The sequence below is a fragment of the Hippocampus guttulatus genome, chromosome 9, assembly GCF_054856545.1.
Source record: "Hippocampus guttulatus isolate MCC_2025c chromosome 9, RoL_Hgut_1.0, whole genome shotgun sequence".
Classification (NCBI taxonomy): domain Eukaryota; kingdom Metazoa; phylum Chordata; class Actinopteri; order Syngnathiformes; family Syngnathidae; genus Hippocampus; species Hippocampus guttulatus.
This window is the reverse complement of record NC_141269.1, coordinates 11,703,186-11,720,539: the sequence shown is the minus strand read 5'-3', so window position 1 is coordinate 11,720,539 and position 17,354 is coordinate 11,703,186. Positions and strand designations below refer to the sequence as shown.

Here is a 17,354-nt window from a genome sequence, read left to right as displayed (position 1 = left end):
CATACATCACGGGAATTCGTATAGCCAAGGGAAATTAGACGGAAATGGACTTTTGGAAATAATATATATTAAAACAATTTCATGGAGTATGACACTTAGGTTGTAAATGCTAAACTGCTTCTGATAAGTATTTTGACCAGCAGAGAAGGCCATTATTGGCTATGCCAGTTCAACACAAATGTTTTGTCTTTTTCATCAGCACACAAATACCCTTCAATGTGACAGAATACCATATTTTAGGGGTGAAAATATTTTTGAGGCCAACAGTATGTTGCAGTGTGCCGAGTTTTATTGCTACATCAGACAATCTGGCCCCATTTCCACCACGTAGTACAGTCAGCCCTGTTATGAGTTTTTAATGATATCCTCCTGGTAAATGGCACAGGAGACTGTATGTCCCATTTTGTGGGATTTGACTGCAGCGTTCAATACGGTGGATCACAGAATTCTTCAGGCTCTTTTATAGCACCAGCAGGGTATTCGTGGTAGTGCTCCAGTACCTATTTGGCAGGCAGGATTTTTTGCGTTAGCCTTGGTTGCTCTGAGTCCTGCTCTGCCCTTCTGTCATACGATGTTTCCACAGGGTTCTATTTTGGGGCCCCTACTGTTTTTACTGTATTTGCTGCCCCTAATATCCATCGTAGACAACCTGGTATTTCCTCCCACTGCTATGTGGATGACAGTCACATCGATGTCTTGCTCAGCAAAAAGGATGCTTTCTCCTTCAGGCCACTTCTGTCAAATCAAAGCCTGGATGGCACTGTGTTTCTTAAATTTCAATGAACAGAAGACAGTTTGGGAGTTTGGTACAAGCGGCCCTTCTCTATCCCACCCCTGTTGAGCTAGGCCCCTTGGTGTCTTATCTAAAGCCAACAGTCTCAAACTTGGGTTTTAAATTGGACAGTGGTTTTAAATTGGACTGGCAAATCAGTACTGTTGTTAAATCCAGCTTCTTTCATCTTAGGTAGCTGGCTAAGGTAAAGCCTCTCCTTTCTCAACAGCACTTAGAAACAGTAAAACATGCCTTTGTTACATCTTGGCCGGATTACTGTGATGCACTTTATTTTGGAGTTAGCCAATCCTCCCTCAAGCATCTCCAGTTGGGTAAAAACACTGCGGCTTGCACGAGTCCTCATAAGGAGGAGCACTTAACTCCTCTGGTCTCCTTTCACTGGCTCGCGGTTGCATTTTAGAGTTTATTTTAAGATATATTCTGGAATATTTTTTTGTTTTCAAATCTTTAAATGGTCTCACCCCACCTTACCACGCTGACCTCTTTTACCCATACGCACTGGATCGCTGCTTCAGGACTAAGCGGGGACTCAGAGGGTATCGAGTCTTCTCTGTTGCCAGTCCTTCACTTTGGAATGACCTTCCATTAAATGTTAAGCGAGTCTTTTCTCTGTCCATTTTTCAAATTCGTCTGAAGACACATTTATATCCTGTGGCTTTCGACTCAGCATGAGTTCTGTTTTATGGTGTCTGCTGTATTTATTTGTGTTAGTATTCCTCGATTAATGAATTCATTGCCTAATTAATTGGCTCACAATTGTTAATTGATAATTTGTGTTTATTTACTGTTTTTACTCTATCGTATGATTGTTTTGTTTTTTTGTTCTCCATGTACAGCACTTTGTATGCAGCAATGATTGTTTTAAAATGCTGGATGAATAGCATTGAGCTGAGGTCAGTTTGGTACATTTATATATTTATAAATGTGTTTTTTAAACTTTGTGCTCGACTATACCATTCACAAGTAATATTACCCTTTTACGTGATTGTTTACTTGACCTGAGTGTGTGCTTGTGCTATACTATTTTTTTTCAATGGTTCATTCTGTAGATACTTCAATGTTCAAATGTGGTGGATGTATGTTTGTATCTGCTCAGACCTGTTCTGCTATGTTCGATTGAATCAGCGCCATGCGCCACTGTTTATTTAATTTAATGGCCACAGATCACAGAAAACATCTGGCTGGTTTCATTATTGATTTTGAAATCTTTTAACGGACTACCAAGCCTGATATACTGGGATTTGTTCTATATCAAGGAGTGCATTAAATTGCAATCATGCTCAAACTCATTGCATGACCTTTTCTGATGGCCCGCACTTTAATAATGCTTTCCTTTTGTTTTCTAATTTGTAATGCATAAACACTTTTTGGTACTTAATATACATTGAAGAAAGAAAAACACAACACCATAATTTGGCACCTGCGATTTTGAGGCTTCCCCACCTCTGTAACCCGTCCATGAAGCACTTTGTTTTTCTTTTAGATTTTATTTTGATAAAATAATCAATTTTCTCTCTTTTCCATATCTTCTCCAGCTCCTCCTCATTGTCTCATCCTCACCGTTAACTCTCCCATTCCGTCGCTCTCACGCCTCAAGTTTTCAATTTGAAAAGCTTTGTTGGTCCATTGCACCGGGAGTTAATGATAATGTGCAAAAGAACCTTTCCACATTCAAAGTTCCTTTCAAAACATTCAGTCATTTTCATCAATATATGTGAAAATGAAGAAAAAATGGTGTGCCCAGAAGTCAAACTAATTTGTAGTCATTGAGTGACACACCATTTGGCCTTTCAAAAGGAACCGAACAGTGACAAGTCCCTCATTATCTCCTCATCATGTAATTGAGACAAGGGTGAGCTCAAATATTGGCAGCAAAGTCATTCTCTCCGCTGTTGTCAATGCTTCTGTCGTTGCCGACAATTTCAGAGATTTTTCTGATGTGACAGGAGAGAAAACGGGGCTGCTATCGTACCAGGTGGTTTCCCTTGATCCAAAAGAAATTAGACTCATCATGCCAAAATGTTATTAATAAGAATAATTATTATCCTGTGACTATTCTACCAATCAACTACTGACCTATATCAACATCTCTCTGGCTCTAGGAAGGAATGGGCAATCTGCGTGTCACCAAAGAAGGGGTGAGACTGGAGGGGGTGTCTGAGTTCCTATTGCCTTTATACGTCAAAGAGATCCAGTCCCGAAGGGTAAGTGTGGGAAATAAGGTTTTGCTCACAACTGCAAAGTTTTACTAATGTGTCTTTTTATTTTAGTAAACAGTATGCACGTCCACATTGTTGCATGGTTTTATTCATCCTTGTTTGTTTGCTTTAATGTTTTGGGTTTTTTGGGGATTTGGTGTTCAGTACTAATGTTCATTCCTTGAGGGAGTTCAATCAACAGTCTCTTTTTATACGAAACGGACAACACACTCATGCAAGCATAAAATATATATATAAAAAAAATAAAATCCTCGTCTCACCCCTCGGGTGGTGTCCGTCCCTCATTCAGCTCGGGTCCTCTACCAGAGGCCAGGAATCTTGAGGGTTCTGCGCAGTATCCTTGCTGTTCCCAGCACTGCACATTTCTGGACTGAGATGTCCGATGTTGTTCCCGGGATCTGTTGCAACCACTCATCTAGTTTGGGGGTCACTGCCCCGAGTGCTCCGACCACCACAGGCACGACTGTCACCTTTACCTTCCAGGCTCTCTCTAGCTCCTCTCTGAGCCCTTGGTATTTCTCGAGTTTCTCTTGTTCCTTCTTTCTGATGTTTCCATCACTTGGGACCGCTACATCCACTGCGACGGCTTTCCTCTGCCCTTTATCTATGATCACGATATCTGGTTGGTTCGCCATTACCATCCCTATCGTATTGCATGGTCGAGAAGCGATATATATATACAGTATATATGATGGGATACTGTACACAAATGGTGCTTGCGCTCAAGGGAACCTCTACAATAGTCAAGGTAAGAACAAACGTATTCATCAACTAGTTGCAACGTCGTTTATATACAAGGGACATAAACTGTTTTCCGAAGCCCAAGACCGTACGGATAAGCTACTTACTTAATACTGTTGGGGACAAAGTGGCCTTCTTTCCCCCGTGTGTTCGTTTCGGACGAGAAGGATGTTGGTTATCCAAAAACAGGCTGGAGTCGATGAACAGTTTCTTGGAAGCTTTTATTAACAGAATATTCCGAGCAACCGCGGTTGCAAAGAAGCAAACTAATTCAAGATCATTCCAGTGGTGGTATGCTGTGCTTTTTTTTTCCTCCAGTAATCATTACAGTCAGAAAAAGCTGTTGATCCAGTAAGAAAATTGGTAGCCCAGATTCCAAAGTCCTCTGAACCTTGGATTTATATACAATAAGCAACCAACAACGACAAAATATCTGTCTTTCAATCAAAACGCCTTAACATTGCCCCAGCCATGAGATCATTGCAGCTCTATCCATTGCGCCATTATCAGTGAAAATGGCTTCAGTAAAAGATGGAACTGTGGAAGGGTTTGGAGGGTGTAATTGAATTTGATGTCCTTTCACAGATCCAGGACATTTGGAGCAAAAAACGGATTATCATCCCTCCATCCCTCTCCAGGCATGACCACTTAAAGAAAAAAACAAACCTTTACATTCCTGTAATGGTTGGATTGAGTGTGCTTTGCCATACATCATAGGTGTCAAACTCAGGTCCTGAAGGACCGCTGCCCTGCATGTTTTCCAAGTCTCCCTGTTGCAACACACCTGATTCAAATGATCAGATCATCAGCAAGCTCTGCGCAAGCCTGACATTGAACCTGTTCATTTGAATCAGGTGTGTTGCAACAGGGAGACTTGGAAAACATGCAGGGCAGCGGCCCTCCAGGACCTGAGTTTGACACCTATGCCATACATGGAGAAGGGAACACGCGGATGCTACATTAACATAGTCACAGGACTAACTCATTGTAATAATTGGCAGCTTGCAGTGTGTGAGTCTTTTTGAGTTCAAAGCAGCATCCCCTCCACCCACCCCCACCCTTTTTTTAACAAGTCAGCCTTGGCAGAGGTCTGCACTCTCTTGACTGAAGTTGTTATATCTTCTTATTATAATATTGCTAATATGGCAAATGTAATGATAGCTTTTGCATGTTAGGTGAATGGAGAGATAGCTCGAACTCTGAACCAAGAACAATGGTGATTTGGCAAGAAGATAGAATCACTGGACTGTTGGGCAGACCTTTAAAGGCACCGGCGAAGCTTTGCAAGGCCCAGGTCCTGGAGCAAGGACGATGTGGACAAAGGATAAAGCTGTTCAGTGGCCAAAATGTCTGCCAGCTCTGGGAATCTCATCTCAAACCAGCGCTTGTGGCCCCTCATACAAGGCTTGTGCTCTGTGACAATACAAGCCCGGGAGGATGGAGGCAGCTGGCAGACTCACCAGCTGGCAGAGTGGTTAAAGCTACAGTCCTTGTCCACTTTCGAAGTAAGAAGAGGAGAAATTGCTGAACTAGGCTGTGTAGTCTGATGATTTAATCAAATTTAGCTTGTTATGCAGCCTCTGTCTCGATTGGAGTCTTGTATTAGCTCCATGAATTTGTTTCTGGTCTCATTGGATCACATTACGGTATAGAGTAATTTGGAACCGAGCTCTACGACAAATAGTGAAAAAGCACAAATAATTGACACCACAACAAAATGTTTACAATTGCTTAAATGAATAGTTAAAATATAAATATATCACAAACTATAATCACAAAAGGCAAAACACTGTCATTTGAAACACTTCACAACATTGCTGAACCTAGTAAAATGGTAATAGTCTATTGGCAGCTGTTGCCACTGGTGCTGCTTTGTGACGGTGAAGTTGTAGTGTTGATGGCATTGAAGAATATTATGGACCATATGATGATGCCATTCCTCAGCCGTCTTTTACAATTTTGATATCGAACAGATAAGTTCAAACAGTCAAACGACGGGGTGGTTGCCCAGTATTGTCTGTGATTAGCAACACTTTGAAAACCATATGCAGATTTCGGAGGTAATTCTTGACTTGAGAGATAAAGCTCTGAAGGAACCAGTTACCTGCAAGGATTTTGGTGATCCAAGTCTTTGTTTGTTGTTTGTTTGTTTGTTTGTTTGTTTATTGAACATAAAACATATATACAGTAATAATTTGACAGAAAATAAGGTAGATAAAAAAAGTAAAAAGAAAGAAATCAATCTTCATTCAACACAGTTATTATGTTCAAGGGAGTAGGAAGAAGTAAAAAACTTATCTAGTCCTACCCCGTTATGTGATTGTATCTAATAAATCATTTTTATATCAATCAGAAAAGAAAAAAGTAAGAAGAAAGAAGTCTCCATTAAGGCTCATACTTTACCCTTAACCGTGATATTTTTACAACTTTTGGTTTGTATCGGGATTATATACTTCCACACCCTGACACTCTTGTGTCAATTTTCTCTTGTATTCATAATGGATATTTATATACCTTTCTCTATTTATCAACTTAGTTCTGATTTATTTATTTTTTGAATTTATCATTTTAACTCTGATTGATGTAGGTTGTTTGTACTATTTTTTTGAATTTGTTTTTGAACTCAGCAAGCGATTTACTCATTTTCAGGTCCGTTTCGAGATTATTCCACAGATTAACACCTTTGATAGATACACTTCTTTGCTTGATGTTTGTTCTTGTTTTGAGTTTTTTGAATAAGTTGGTACCTCTTAAATCATAGCTGCTTTCTCGAATTTCGAAAAACTTCTGAATGTTTTGGCAGAGCAGGTTATTGTGTGCTTTGTACATTAATTGGGCGATTTTAAAGTCAACCAGGTCATAAAATTTCATCGTATTTAATTTGATAAATAGTGGATTTGTGGGTTCCGTATATTTTGATCTATTAATAATTCGAATTGCTTTTTTTTGTAGGTTGAGAATAGGGAGTGTGTTTGTTTTGCAGGCATTTCCCCATATTTCCACACAGTAGGTCATATATGGTAATAATAATGAAGTGTATAATGTGTACAAAGATCTCTTATTTAGCACTTCCTTGGTTTTGTAGAGGATCCCTACGGTTTTGGCAATTTTTCTTTTTACGTTATCGATATGTGGCTTCCAACATAGTTTTGAGTCTATTACTAATCCGAGAAACTTGGTTTCATACGCTCTTTCTATCTCAATTGAGTTTACCATAATTTTAGCTTGGTGTTTGATTGGTCTTGTGCCAAAAACAATTAACTTCGATTTTTTCAGGTTAAGTGACAATTTATTTCTGTCGAACCAGTTTTTTAATTTGTTTAATTCGTTTTCTACGGTTGTCAGGAGCTGTTTCAGATTTATTCCAGAACAGTAGAAAGTTGTATCATCAGCAAATAGGACACATTTAAATTGTTTTGAGACCTTGCAGATATCATTTATATATAAGATGAATAGTTTTGGACCAAGCACTGACCCCTGAGGAACTCCGTGAGTGATTTTCAGTTTGCATTGTGTACCGCAAATATAGGCAGTATTCCTGCGGGTCCGGGTATTTGTGCATGAAGCCAGCAGCATTGTCACAGAGAAGAAGTGCCAGTCTGTCCTTCTGTACCTTAAATCCTGAATTGTTTTGGGGGGTTTTTAGCACGGAGCATGTGTGCACTGAGCGGGAGATATGAATGAGCAGTGAGCAAACCCTTAAGAGACAACAATGAAAAATATTTAACAGGGGTGAAAAGAAAGGCAGAGAGAGGCACTTAAAAATGTTAGATAATGTTATTATTTTTTGTAAGTTGATCTATATTTCTTCTTTTTTTCTTTTCTTTAATGTTATTAAAGATACGTTATGCAGATTTGCAATTTCCATAGATAATTTCATAGATAAATTATATGATACCTTTTATAGTCATAGCAGAGACTTGGGGGAGGGGCTGAGAAATATTTCTTCCTTGGGGGGGTGACATAACATAAAACAATTGAGAAGTAGGCAGGGCATGGTGGTCGACTGGTTAGCACACACGTAGTGCAGAGGTGCAGGGTTCAATTCCGATTGTGGCCTTCCTGTGTGGAGTTTGCATGTTCTTCCCATGCCTGCGTGGGTTTTCTCCCGGTACCCCGGTTTCTTCCCACATACCAAAAAGATGCATGGCAGGTTAATGGAACACTCTAAATTGTCCCCCGGTGTGAGTGTGAGTGCGGATGGTTCTTTGTCTCTGTGTGCCCTGCGATTGGCTGGCAACCGTTTCAGGGTGTCCCCCGCCTACTGCCCGAAGATAGCTTGGATAGGCTCCAGCACCCGTGACCCTCGTCAGGATAAGCGGATTAGAAAATGGATGGTTGAATATCACTCAGTGAAAAAATTAGGCTTTGAACGCAGATTTAAATTTTAGATAAATTTATTGCAATTATTATTATGAATGTGGCAATATTTTTGTTTGTTTAATATAAAATTATTAGCACACTCAAAGACATTTTAAACAAATCGGAAAACAAGAGTGGGATGAGTGTAAAGTGCAGGAGTTAGTATCCATGACAAGTCCCAAGCGGGAGCCTCGGTGGTTGCAGTTCCAGCAGGAATGAGGAAGAAGTCCACAGCACTCCAACCAGAAAAATTATCTTTGCAGAGAGATAAAGATAAGTGGAAAAGATTGATAAAAATCGAATGGATTGATTCGTTTTAAAACTGATGGATAGAAAGTACTAAAAAAATGGTTGATAATGAACATAAACAGAATTTTACCTGTCACCGCCTACTTAAAAAATCTTGTTGCACGTCTTACACAATCTTTACAAATACCAAGTACTGTACTAAATTAAAAAAGAAATCATTTTGGGGGGAAAAAAACGAACAAACACGGGTTGTCCTCTTGTTCTGTAAATCCTTGAGAAACTTCAAATATGATGTGGAAATGAAAAGGATGTGACCTCAGCGATCTTGAGTCAAATATTGTCGTGTTCTGCCTTAGACAATCCCATAAAGCTTTAAAGGGTTAGATGTAGCATCCTAGCAAGAAGCACAATAAGACCTGAGCAGACCATCCCGAAATCCTTGACAGTACTTGACGTGGGCAAGTGCAATCCTCTAGCGATTGCTCTAACACAAGCCCATTCTCAGTGAATATCACATACATTGCCCAACACAGCCCCTTGCTGCCAAGTCTTGAACTGTCCCCAAAGGGAACACATAACGTTTACCACTGCAAGACACAAGACTTAAATGCTTTTCTTTTCAAGTTTCTTTGTTTGTTTCCTTTTAGTCTGCTTTTTTTCTTCCATTCATGATCTATAACTACCCCCCCCCCCACACACACACATAAATATCACATATTTTCTGTCTTTCATTTTGAGTTGCAGGGTTCTCTCTCACCCATATAGTGATCCAGCCTCCCGAGAGACTGTCCTATTTATGTAGAGTCGACTGCCTGGATAAGGGCTTTGCTTCCTGGGGGGAAATCGCTGTCACAGACAGATCCGATAGGATAGATGTTAGCATGCTATGAAAGGGAGGTGATTTATGAAAGAGGTTTCTCTCTGCGGGTGTATCGCAATACGACAACACTTACACATGCAAAGGATAGGTAAGATGGAAAACGCTTCAAACAGTAATTAAAAGAACCTCTTCCCGAACCTCTTCCCCGCATGCAGCATCCCTCTGTCGCAGCTTCAAGGTTGACTGGAATGAGAGTATTGCTGGTGAATGAGAGTGGCAGGGTAACTTCATTTATGCTCCTTGTCAATTATAGAGTTCTTCTTTCCTCGTTTTCCAGTGCGTACTTTTCAGTGTTCTTCCCTTGGGTCATGAACTTGTTGAAACTTCTCCAACTTCGAAGCTGTAATTGAACGGTGGGGCTTTCTAATGGAACATTAAGCAGTTCCCACCTAGGCAGTCCCTATTGATTTTAACTTTGAAACATTGTAAACAATTGTGGGTAGATGCAAGCAGACCTCATTTTCGGAGGAAAGTTTAGGGCTGTGATAGTTGTTCAATTATAACACGTGTGACTGTTATTATGGGTTTTATTTGGGCTTTAATTGTTACATGATCAACACTAACTTTCTCTCAAAGGAATTGCAACAGGCTGGTCGTATTTCTTTTATTGTTATGCTACTTGACTGTTTCTGGTACTGTAGAGGAAAAGGCATTAGAAAGACCACCTGTCCAGCAGCTTCGACCGGCTTGTCACATAGCATGTTGGCGAATTCGGAAGGCAAAGCCCATGCGCATCCATTAAAAAAATCTGCCATAGCTTGTTTAATTCTCAAACATATTTCATTATTGAAGTTAAAAGGATGTTATTCCTTGCCATGTTTGTATGTTTCTGTTCCTACTAATTGAACGTGTGTCATATTTTAACATTCTGGGTTTTTTTTAGATTTTAGTTTCTGTGTGAAGTAGTAACTCAATTCATCAATTACATATGAATTGATTTGGGCATTGCTGGTTAAATATAAGTAGAGTACTGATATTTCAGATATATATTGCGACGTATAGCATATTTTATAGATGACCAGTAAAATTATACTGACATCTGGACACCATTGTGAATCATCCGCTCATCTAATATGGAATAAAATGAATGAATGAAATGTCGAACAAGCGGCCACAAAACTGATCGATCGGCCGTTAAAGGCTTTGAATTGCTTTCACAGATCACAGACATTTTCACGAATATCACCCGATAATGATCATAATCAATCAGACCATCCCTAATAATATGAATATTTTGTGCTTTTGTGTGTGTGTGTGATTTTAGAGAATGATCACAAATTACATTACCTCAAATCCTAGTCCAATCAAATATCGCCCATATCATCCCTGAATGACTCATAAATCCTTAAGGCACTAAATTGCTTGAGATTCAGGGATTACACTCCTTTTGCCGGATGTTTTGACTCACATTCAAATCCACAATTTATGTCATATTTCGGTTTGGCAGCAGCATCTCTGCATTTGAATTGAGTCACCGAGGGAATCCTATTTTCTAAATTCCGTTACCTTTTAATTAAATGCCATGAAATTATTCAACACGTCGTGTCTTACCTCCATCTCTCCAACAGATAAACAATGTATTCAAATGAAGCTGTGCATCAACCTTGTGCACTCTATGTGACATTTTCTTTCTGAAGACCGAATATAGAAATTATTGTAACACACTGTGATAAGTGTTGCGTTGTGAGAAATGGAGAGCTTTGCCCCATCCAGACATACGTGGATAGGTTGTCAGATGTCCCAGGGTTTCCAAGTCCCCAATAAGATTAAGAATATATCAAACAAGAAGTTGACTCTTGCACTGCAGATAAATTAAATGTAAAGCAAAAAAAACTTTAAAGTACATTGTGAGTCCAGTTTTGTAGGAGATGATGAGATCTCTTTCCAGAAGCAAAAAAAAAAAACCCAACAAAAAACCCATCATATTTCCTCAAGACCAACCTGAGAAGTATACGGTGTGTGGTTTTTTTTTTCTGCATGTTGAGTGACTGCCTGGAGTGTCCAAAATATAGAGTGCACCTGTAAAAGACATGGTCAAGACTCGTTCAAAAAAAAAAAAAAACTCATTAACATTTAACATTTTTTAGAATGTCAGAAGGATGGAAGTCATATGAGCCTTTCAGAGGAGAGGAAAGAGATAAAATGAAGTCGAATATTAATCATGTGCTCCTGCCAGCCACTCTCTCAGAGGTCACTCACATCCTTCAAACGCCACAATAAATACCGTAATCTTAAATCTTGTCTGGAGAAAATGCTCTGACCATATTAATTCCAAAAATTTTGATTAACGGGCGGTTGAAATAAATGACTTTCCAGAAATCTTCCCCAACGGAGATTTTATACAATGCATCCTATTCTGGGAAATCAGTTTGTGAAAATACAAATGGATATCCAACATAAAACGGGATACAAAGCATCAAAACCACAATGTGTTGACAAAACATTAAAAAATGGTATTGTATTTGTCTTACCACCTTCCTTCAAACTTGTTTGACAGATTTCCTTGTACCCGAAGTACATTATGGTCTTGCTTCACAATGACAAGATACATGAGAAATGATGTCAAAGCAATAATATTGCGCTGGCTTCAAGGATGACGGTGTTATTTGGTTGGGTTAGTTTTCTGGCTTGAAAGCATTCAAGATAATAGAAGACAAGGTCAAGCCACCAGAGGAATAGTCAGTTATTGTAGAATAAAACACCAAGAGACATGAGCGGGGGGCTCTGTTTAGCCAGTAAGACAGGAAACTATCTACAACACTGTTACAAAATGCACACATGACTGCATATGCATAGAATCCCTTCCAAATTCACATGCATGTATTTGTAGTATTCAACTTCAGGAAACATTATTAAATGCAACATTTATCTATCCTGCTTGTGTAAATCAGTTGCAGTCATGCATAAAGCAGTATTTTGGCCACTCCTAATTACATGCACAAGACTCTACTCTCTGAGTAGAAGTGTGTGAGAAAAATAAAGTCATAATTAAACATGTTAATCGCTTTTCAGGATCCTTATAAATTAACGTGAGCTGTTGCCAATTTAGTGCATCAGAAATGTTCTCGGAAGTATGTCAAAAAAGATACTGTATCTGTCAAATACAAAGTACAAACTACAAGTTTTCTCTTATGACGTAAATAACGCCCTTGAAGTCCAACCCACTTTCCCAGCCTTGTCTGACACGCCTCCATGAACTTCTGGAAGGATTTTTTCTGGAATCCTATGGCTGCATGTTGCCATCACCATGTTGATGTCGAAACGGGTCCCCTTGATCACCCTCCTTGAACTTGGGAAGAAAGTGAAAGAAAAAATACGGTTGAGAGTGTTAAGTGAGTTGGGTGGTTGCTCCAGTTCGGGAATGTTCTTCTCGGTCAGGAAATGTCACATGCTCAGAGCATTGTGACCAAAACCATTGTCATGTTGAAGCAGCCACTAGTTGACTTTGCCACAACTCCTGCTTCTTCTCGCACTTGGAATCAAGCAAACACTTCAGGATCTCTTTTTGGGTGAGCTTGTTGATCATCCACAATGAAGGGGAAAGCTATTAAATTCATACTTGGAGTTTGAAATGCACATGTATCTTCTGTGACACCAGTTCTGAAGCTTTTCTGACACATCTCTTTAGTGCGATAGTTCTTCACAGCTCAGTCAAGGAAAATAATGATAACGATTTCGGATCGATGTTCCCTTAAACTCTGAATTACCATGTGAAAGCCATGAAAGAATTTTTGCGAACCCTGTGGCCTAACTGAAGTCCTCCATAGCCATGCTGTAACTCCAACTACCCTGGAATGAACAATTTAATGCATTTACAAGCAGCATGCAGCACTGACCACCTGAGGTACATTAAATACAAACACCAATCAGCTAAATGCTCTGAGTGATTAATTTCAGGAATGTGTTGTGACATGAATGCAGATTATATAAGTGTTTTGCTAAAATATTAAATGGCAGCTGCATCTGGGAAATCTGAGGACATCTGGCGTAGCGGTGGAAAATGACACATTCGGGGAATAAATAAATGTTACAAAATACCTATATATTTACATCCATCCATCTTCTATACCGCTTATCCTCGCCAGAGTTGCAGGCGTGCTGCGGTCTATCCCAGGTGTTTGGTAGTCACAGGGCCCATGTAGAAATATTCAAACCTGTAGACAATTTTGCGGGGCCCATTTTCGTAAGTGGGCACCTGTGCGCTCGATGTAAAAACGGGCTCATCTTCATTTTGATGCCGGACAGGAGCGATTCTAGGGTTGGAGGTTTAGGGGTGATAATCTGCCAGCTAGGCAAGATCAATGTGATCATTTTGTACATTTTTATTTCTGAAAGGGAAACACAACACTTTTTGGTCATGGACGTTAAATCACTTAGCTTGTCAGTAGCACTTTGGGCTTTATATTTAAGAGGACAGAAAAGCTAGCTACTCCCATTACAATTCAAACATAGGATAATGGTGCTGTTTCGAATGGTTTGAAAAACCTTTGCTAGCAAGAAAAAAAAATGCCACCTAACTCCTATCTAACAACATAAACACTGAGCTAAAATTAAGTTCAAGCTGAGCCAAAAGGGAAAAAACACCATCAGAGCTATTACACAAATTGACATGGCCGAAACAATTTGGAGTGTCTTGAAAAAAGAAACTCCTGATGTACTGAGCAACAGACATTGAACATATTAGCCAATAATTTGCCTTTATTTTGACATTATTAACAATGTAAGTACCATGATTTTGAATGGACAAATTGTGTCCGGTTCCTCTGTTGACTCCAACCAAGACCTGTGAAGAGCAAGGGGGTGGGGCCACATAGCTGAGCAGATAAAGGCATTAAATGAAAAGTTACTAATTTCTCCAAAACAAATTGATACAATTGAAAATACAAGTTAATATCAATTTCCTGATCAGATGATACATAAAGAGTTTCGGAGTGTAAAATGAACCACACTTGCTGAACTGTCCCTTTAATTTTATTTATCTGTGCAATTGTGGCGATGGAATATGCATCTTCCAAAGTTGTATTCATTCCATTAACTTGTGTTCAGCTCATTATTCTGTTTAATTATGTGAAAGCTGTTCATTTAGGCCGAAGCAGTTGATTGCAAAGAATGGCTCGCTCTACGCATGCTGTCTGTCCCCAGTTTCCAAGATTGTACTCTGTTCTTTGTTGAGTTTTGTCCATGGTCCAAGTTCCTTTAAAAAAAAAAAAAAAAAAAAAAAACGCTGCTGGCCCTTACTTGTAAACCACCCAACAACAATTATAGAGGTAAAGACTTTGCAATTTCATTGCATGCCGAAGGGATCTACAGAGATGGCAATGTCAAGAAATGTAACTGACTACACTAATGAGACTAACAATATTAAAGATGTATGGATGCAAAAAGCCTAGACCGGTATTTATTGACAGTCTGAGATGGTAAATTAAATACAAATGAAGTGACTGCTGCACAAAATGTTGCTGGGATACAATTTGAAAAACAAAATGAGTCCAAATGAAGTCATTGATTGTTTTTGTGCAATGCAATACCTGTTGTAACATGGCTTTAAATGATCGTTTTAAATATTGTGATGGAAAGAAATTGGAAGTAAAAAAGTTCTCCGAAATTGCAGTCAACCTCGCTGTAGAGGAGGTTGTTATTGGCTGAAAAGCAATCAAAAAAACTTCCTGCCTACATTGGATGCAATCAGTAAGCAAAGTTTCTGCAAAGCTCAAAATGTCAACCATGTGTTCTAGGATTTCCGTTTTACATTCAACTATGAATAATTGTTAGAGGAATCTATGAGCAAAATTGAATCATGTTTAAAGTTTCATTTAATCTGGGCACATCTAAACGTTTGGGTGCGTATCCAGCACCCCCAAATTCCTGTGCACAAAGCCGGAGGGCTGTTGAAGTCCACAATTAGCACGTCAATACAGGTGGGCGATCACGGGGGAGAGGGCGAAACTCGGTCACAAAAGGGGAATGAATAATTCGGGAACAGCGGTTGAACAACAAAAGACGAGTTGAGAACACCCGTCGCGCCAGGCGCCAGGCGACATTGGCCATCCGCAAAGTCTGCAACATGTTAATTCAATGTAGACCGGACAGAAAAGGCGCCAACGTACTGGTGGTTCAATGTTTAAAACAGGTAACCAATCACTACCGAGGGGCCGGACCGTGGGTGCGGTATGCAAATATCGGGGGCAGTGTTTTCCTTGTATGTTACAATAAAAGTCTGAACTGGCGGGAAGGGAGCTCGAGTGTGATCGCGGAGCAACTAACCGTCGTTCGCTCTCAGAGATCCGCTTCCGCCGATATTGAAGACAATTTTCCTGTGTGCCGAGTCATTTCTTTGTCCGAGAAAATCTCTGACAATAATACATTGTTTAATGATTAATTTAACCAGACGATTCTGACTTTCGAGCAAATTTAAGTCAACACTATTACCTTTATTGTAAGTAATCTGCTCAAAACATAGTTTTCATAATCCACTTGCTTTATGTGACCATCAAGGTTATTGCACCAACACAAAGTAAATGGAAGCGTGCTCTCACGCGGCAATATTTGTTTTGAATGACAGCACAAGTAGCGCATGGAGAAAAGCATTATAAAATGTGTTTTATTGGTTGTTGGCTAGATATTTATAACAGGACCAGCAGGAGAGTGTGAAGAATGGATTGAGGTCAAAAAGTTATTTTTTCCCCCCACTTCTCCAGTACATAATTTATTTTCATGATGTTGTTACTTTGTTGCCACTGAATTAATTCATTCATGGTTTTTATACAATATGCTCCAATGTGCATATTGCAGATACTCTATTTACCTTGGCTTACATAAAAATGAATCCACCTTGGGTATTTATTACATCCGTGATGGCTTAGAGCTCTGAAGCAAGGAAACCAGTCATGCCGATTGAATAACAATATTGAAGATGTATTGATGCAATAAAATATCAACCAATCATTGGGCAGTCGTACCAATCAACCCTACTGTGCTGGGCAGGGATTAATTAAGTTAAAGGTGTTATTCCAAATGAATAATTACAGCACTTGTGACATATTGTTGATCCTTATTTGTTTTTTATACGTGACCAGGACACCACACGTACCAAACCTTTTGCTGATCCCCGCGACAGGCCTACGTTTGTAGCTTGATTTTTTTGGACTGAAGCAATGAATCTTGGGGCGGCATGGATCAGTGGTAGAGTGATCGTCTCCCAAACCAGAAGTTGGAGGTTCAATCCCCCGCTATTCCAACTTTGTCCAAGTGTCCTTGAGCAAATTGCTCCTGATGTGTGTGTGTGTGTGTGTCTTTGCTTACAGTACTTGCTCCTGATGCTGCATCGTCAGTAGGTAAATTAGGAAACAGTCTAAAGCGCTTTGAGTACCAAGGGGAGAAAAGCAGTATTTAAGTGACATCCCATTTACCATCTGTAAAGCCTAGAGAATCCAAGAAATTGCAACTTGTCTCCAACAATTTCAGGTCCATCACATTGACACAAACAAATGTATAGTGCATCTTGTGTACTTAAAGTAGAGCAGACGCTTTGAGTTCTGACAGCACAAATGTAATCTCAAATTGTCTCCATGAACATTGATTTTTAGGTCCAGATACAGACCATTTAACACATGACTGCTGTCATCACACAGCCTAAGAGTTGATATTGTCAGTGATTTATCAGATGGCTGTCAGCCCTACTTTATAACACTGTCCCTGCCATGAATGCATAATACTGTACTAGTACTGGGGATCAGGTTTTTACACATGGAAACCACTCATAGCAGCTGTCATGAAGATTTATAGTCTCCATCAAATGTATTGAAACGGTGAAGATAGTTCTTTTTTTTTTTTTTTGCTGGCCATCAATAGCGTTCGGTTTTGACATCAAAAGATCACTTCAAGTGAAAAAAAATCAACATTATGGACCCTTTTCTTGTCAACAGGCAACCATGTGCTTGGCATTAAAATATGTGCATCTTCATTTTGGTGCCGGGGCAAGACAAGTCAACCGGGTTTGGGATTGCGATGTGCCTCACCTGGCATTCCGGTGACTGGAGCTGCGCCACCCGCCAATTTGGTCACAGAAAGTAGATTGCACTGAGTGTAACAATGGGTGCATCTACATTTT

The 17,354-nt window shown here is 39.6% G+C and overlaps 1 protein-coding gene across 1 annotated transcript in view; it reads left to right on the top strand.

The window, feature by feature from the left end:
* sgcz (sarcoglycan zeta) overlaps positions 1-17,354 on the top strand; it is a 216,684-nt gene that overhangs the window by 141,872 nt on the left and 57,458 nt on the right. Inside the window, exon 3 of the mRNA XM_086120370.1 lies at positions 2,896-2,997. Coding sequence (XP_085976496.1) covers positions 2,896-2,997 — 102 coding nt within the window. The remainder of the gene's footprint in view (positions 1-2,895; positions 2,998-17,354) is intronic.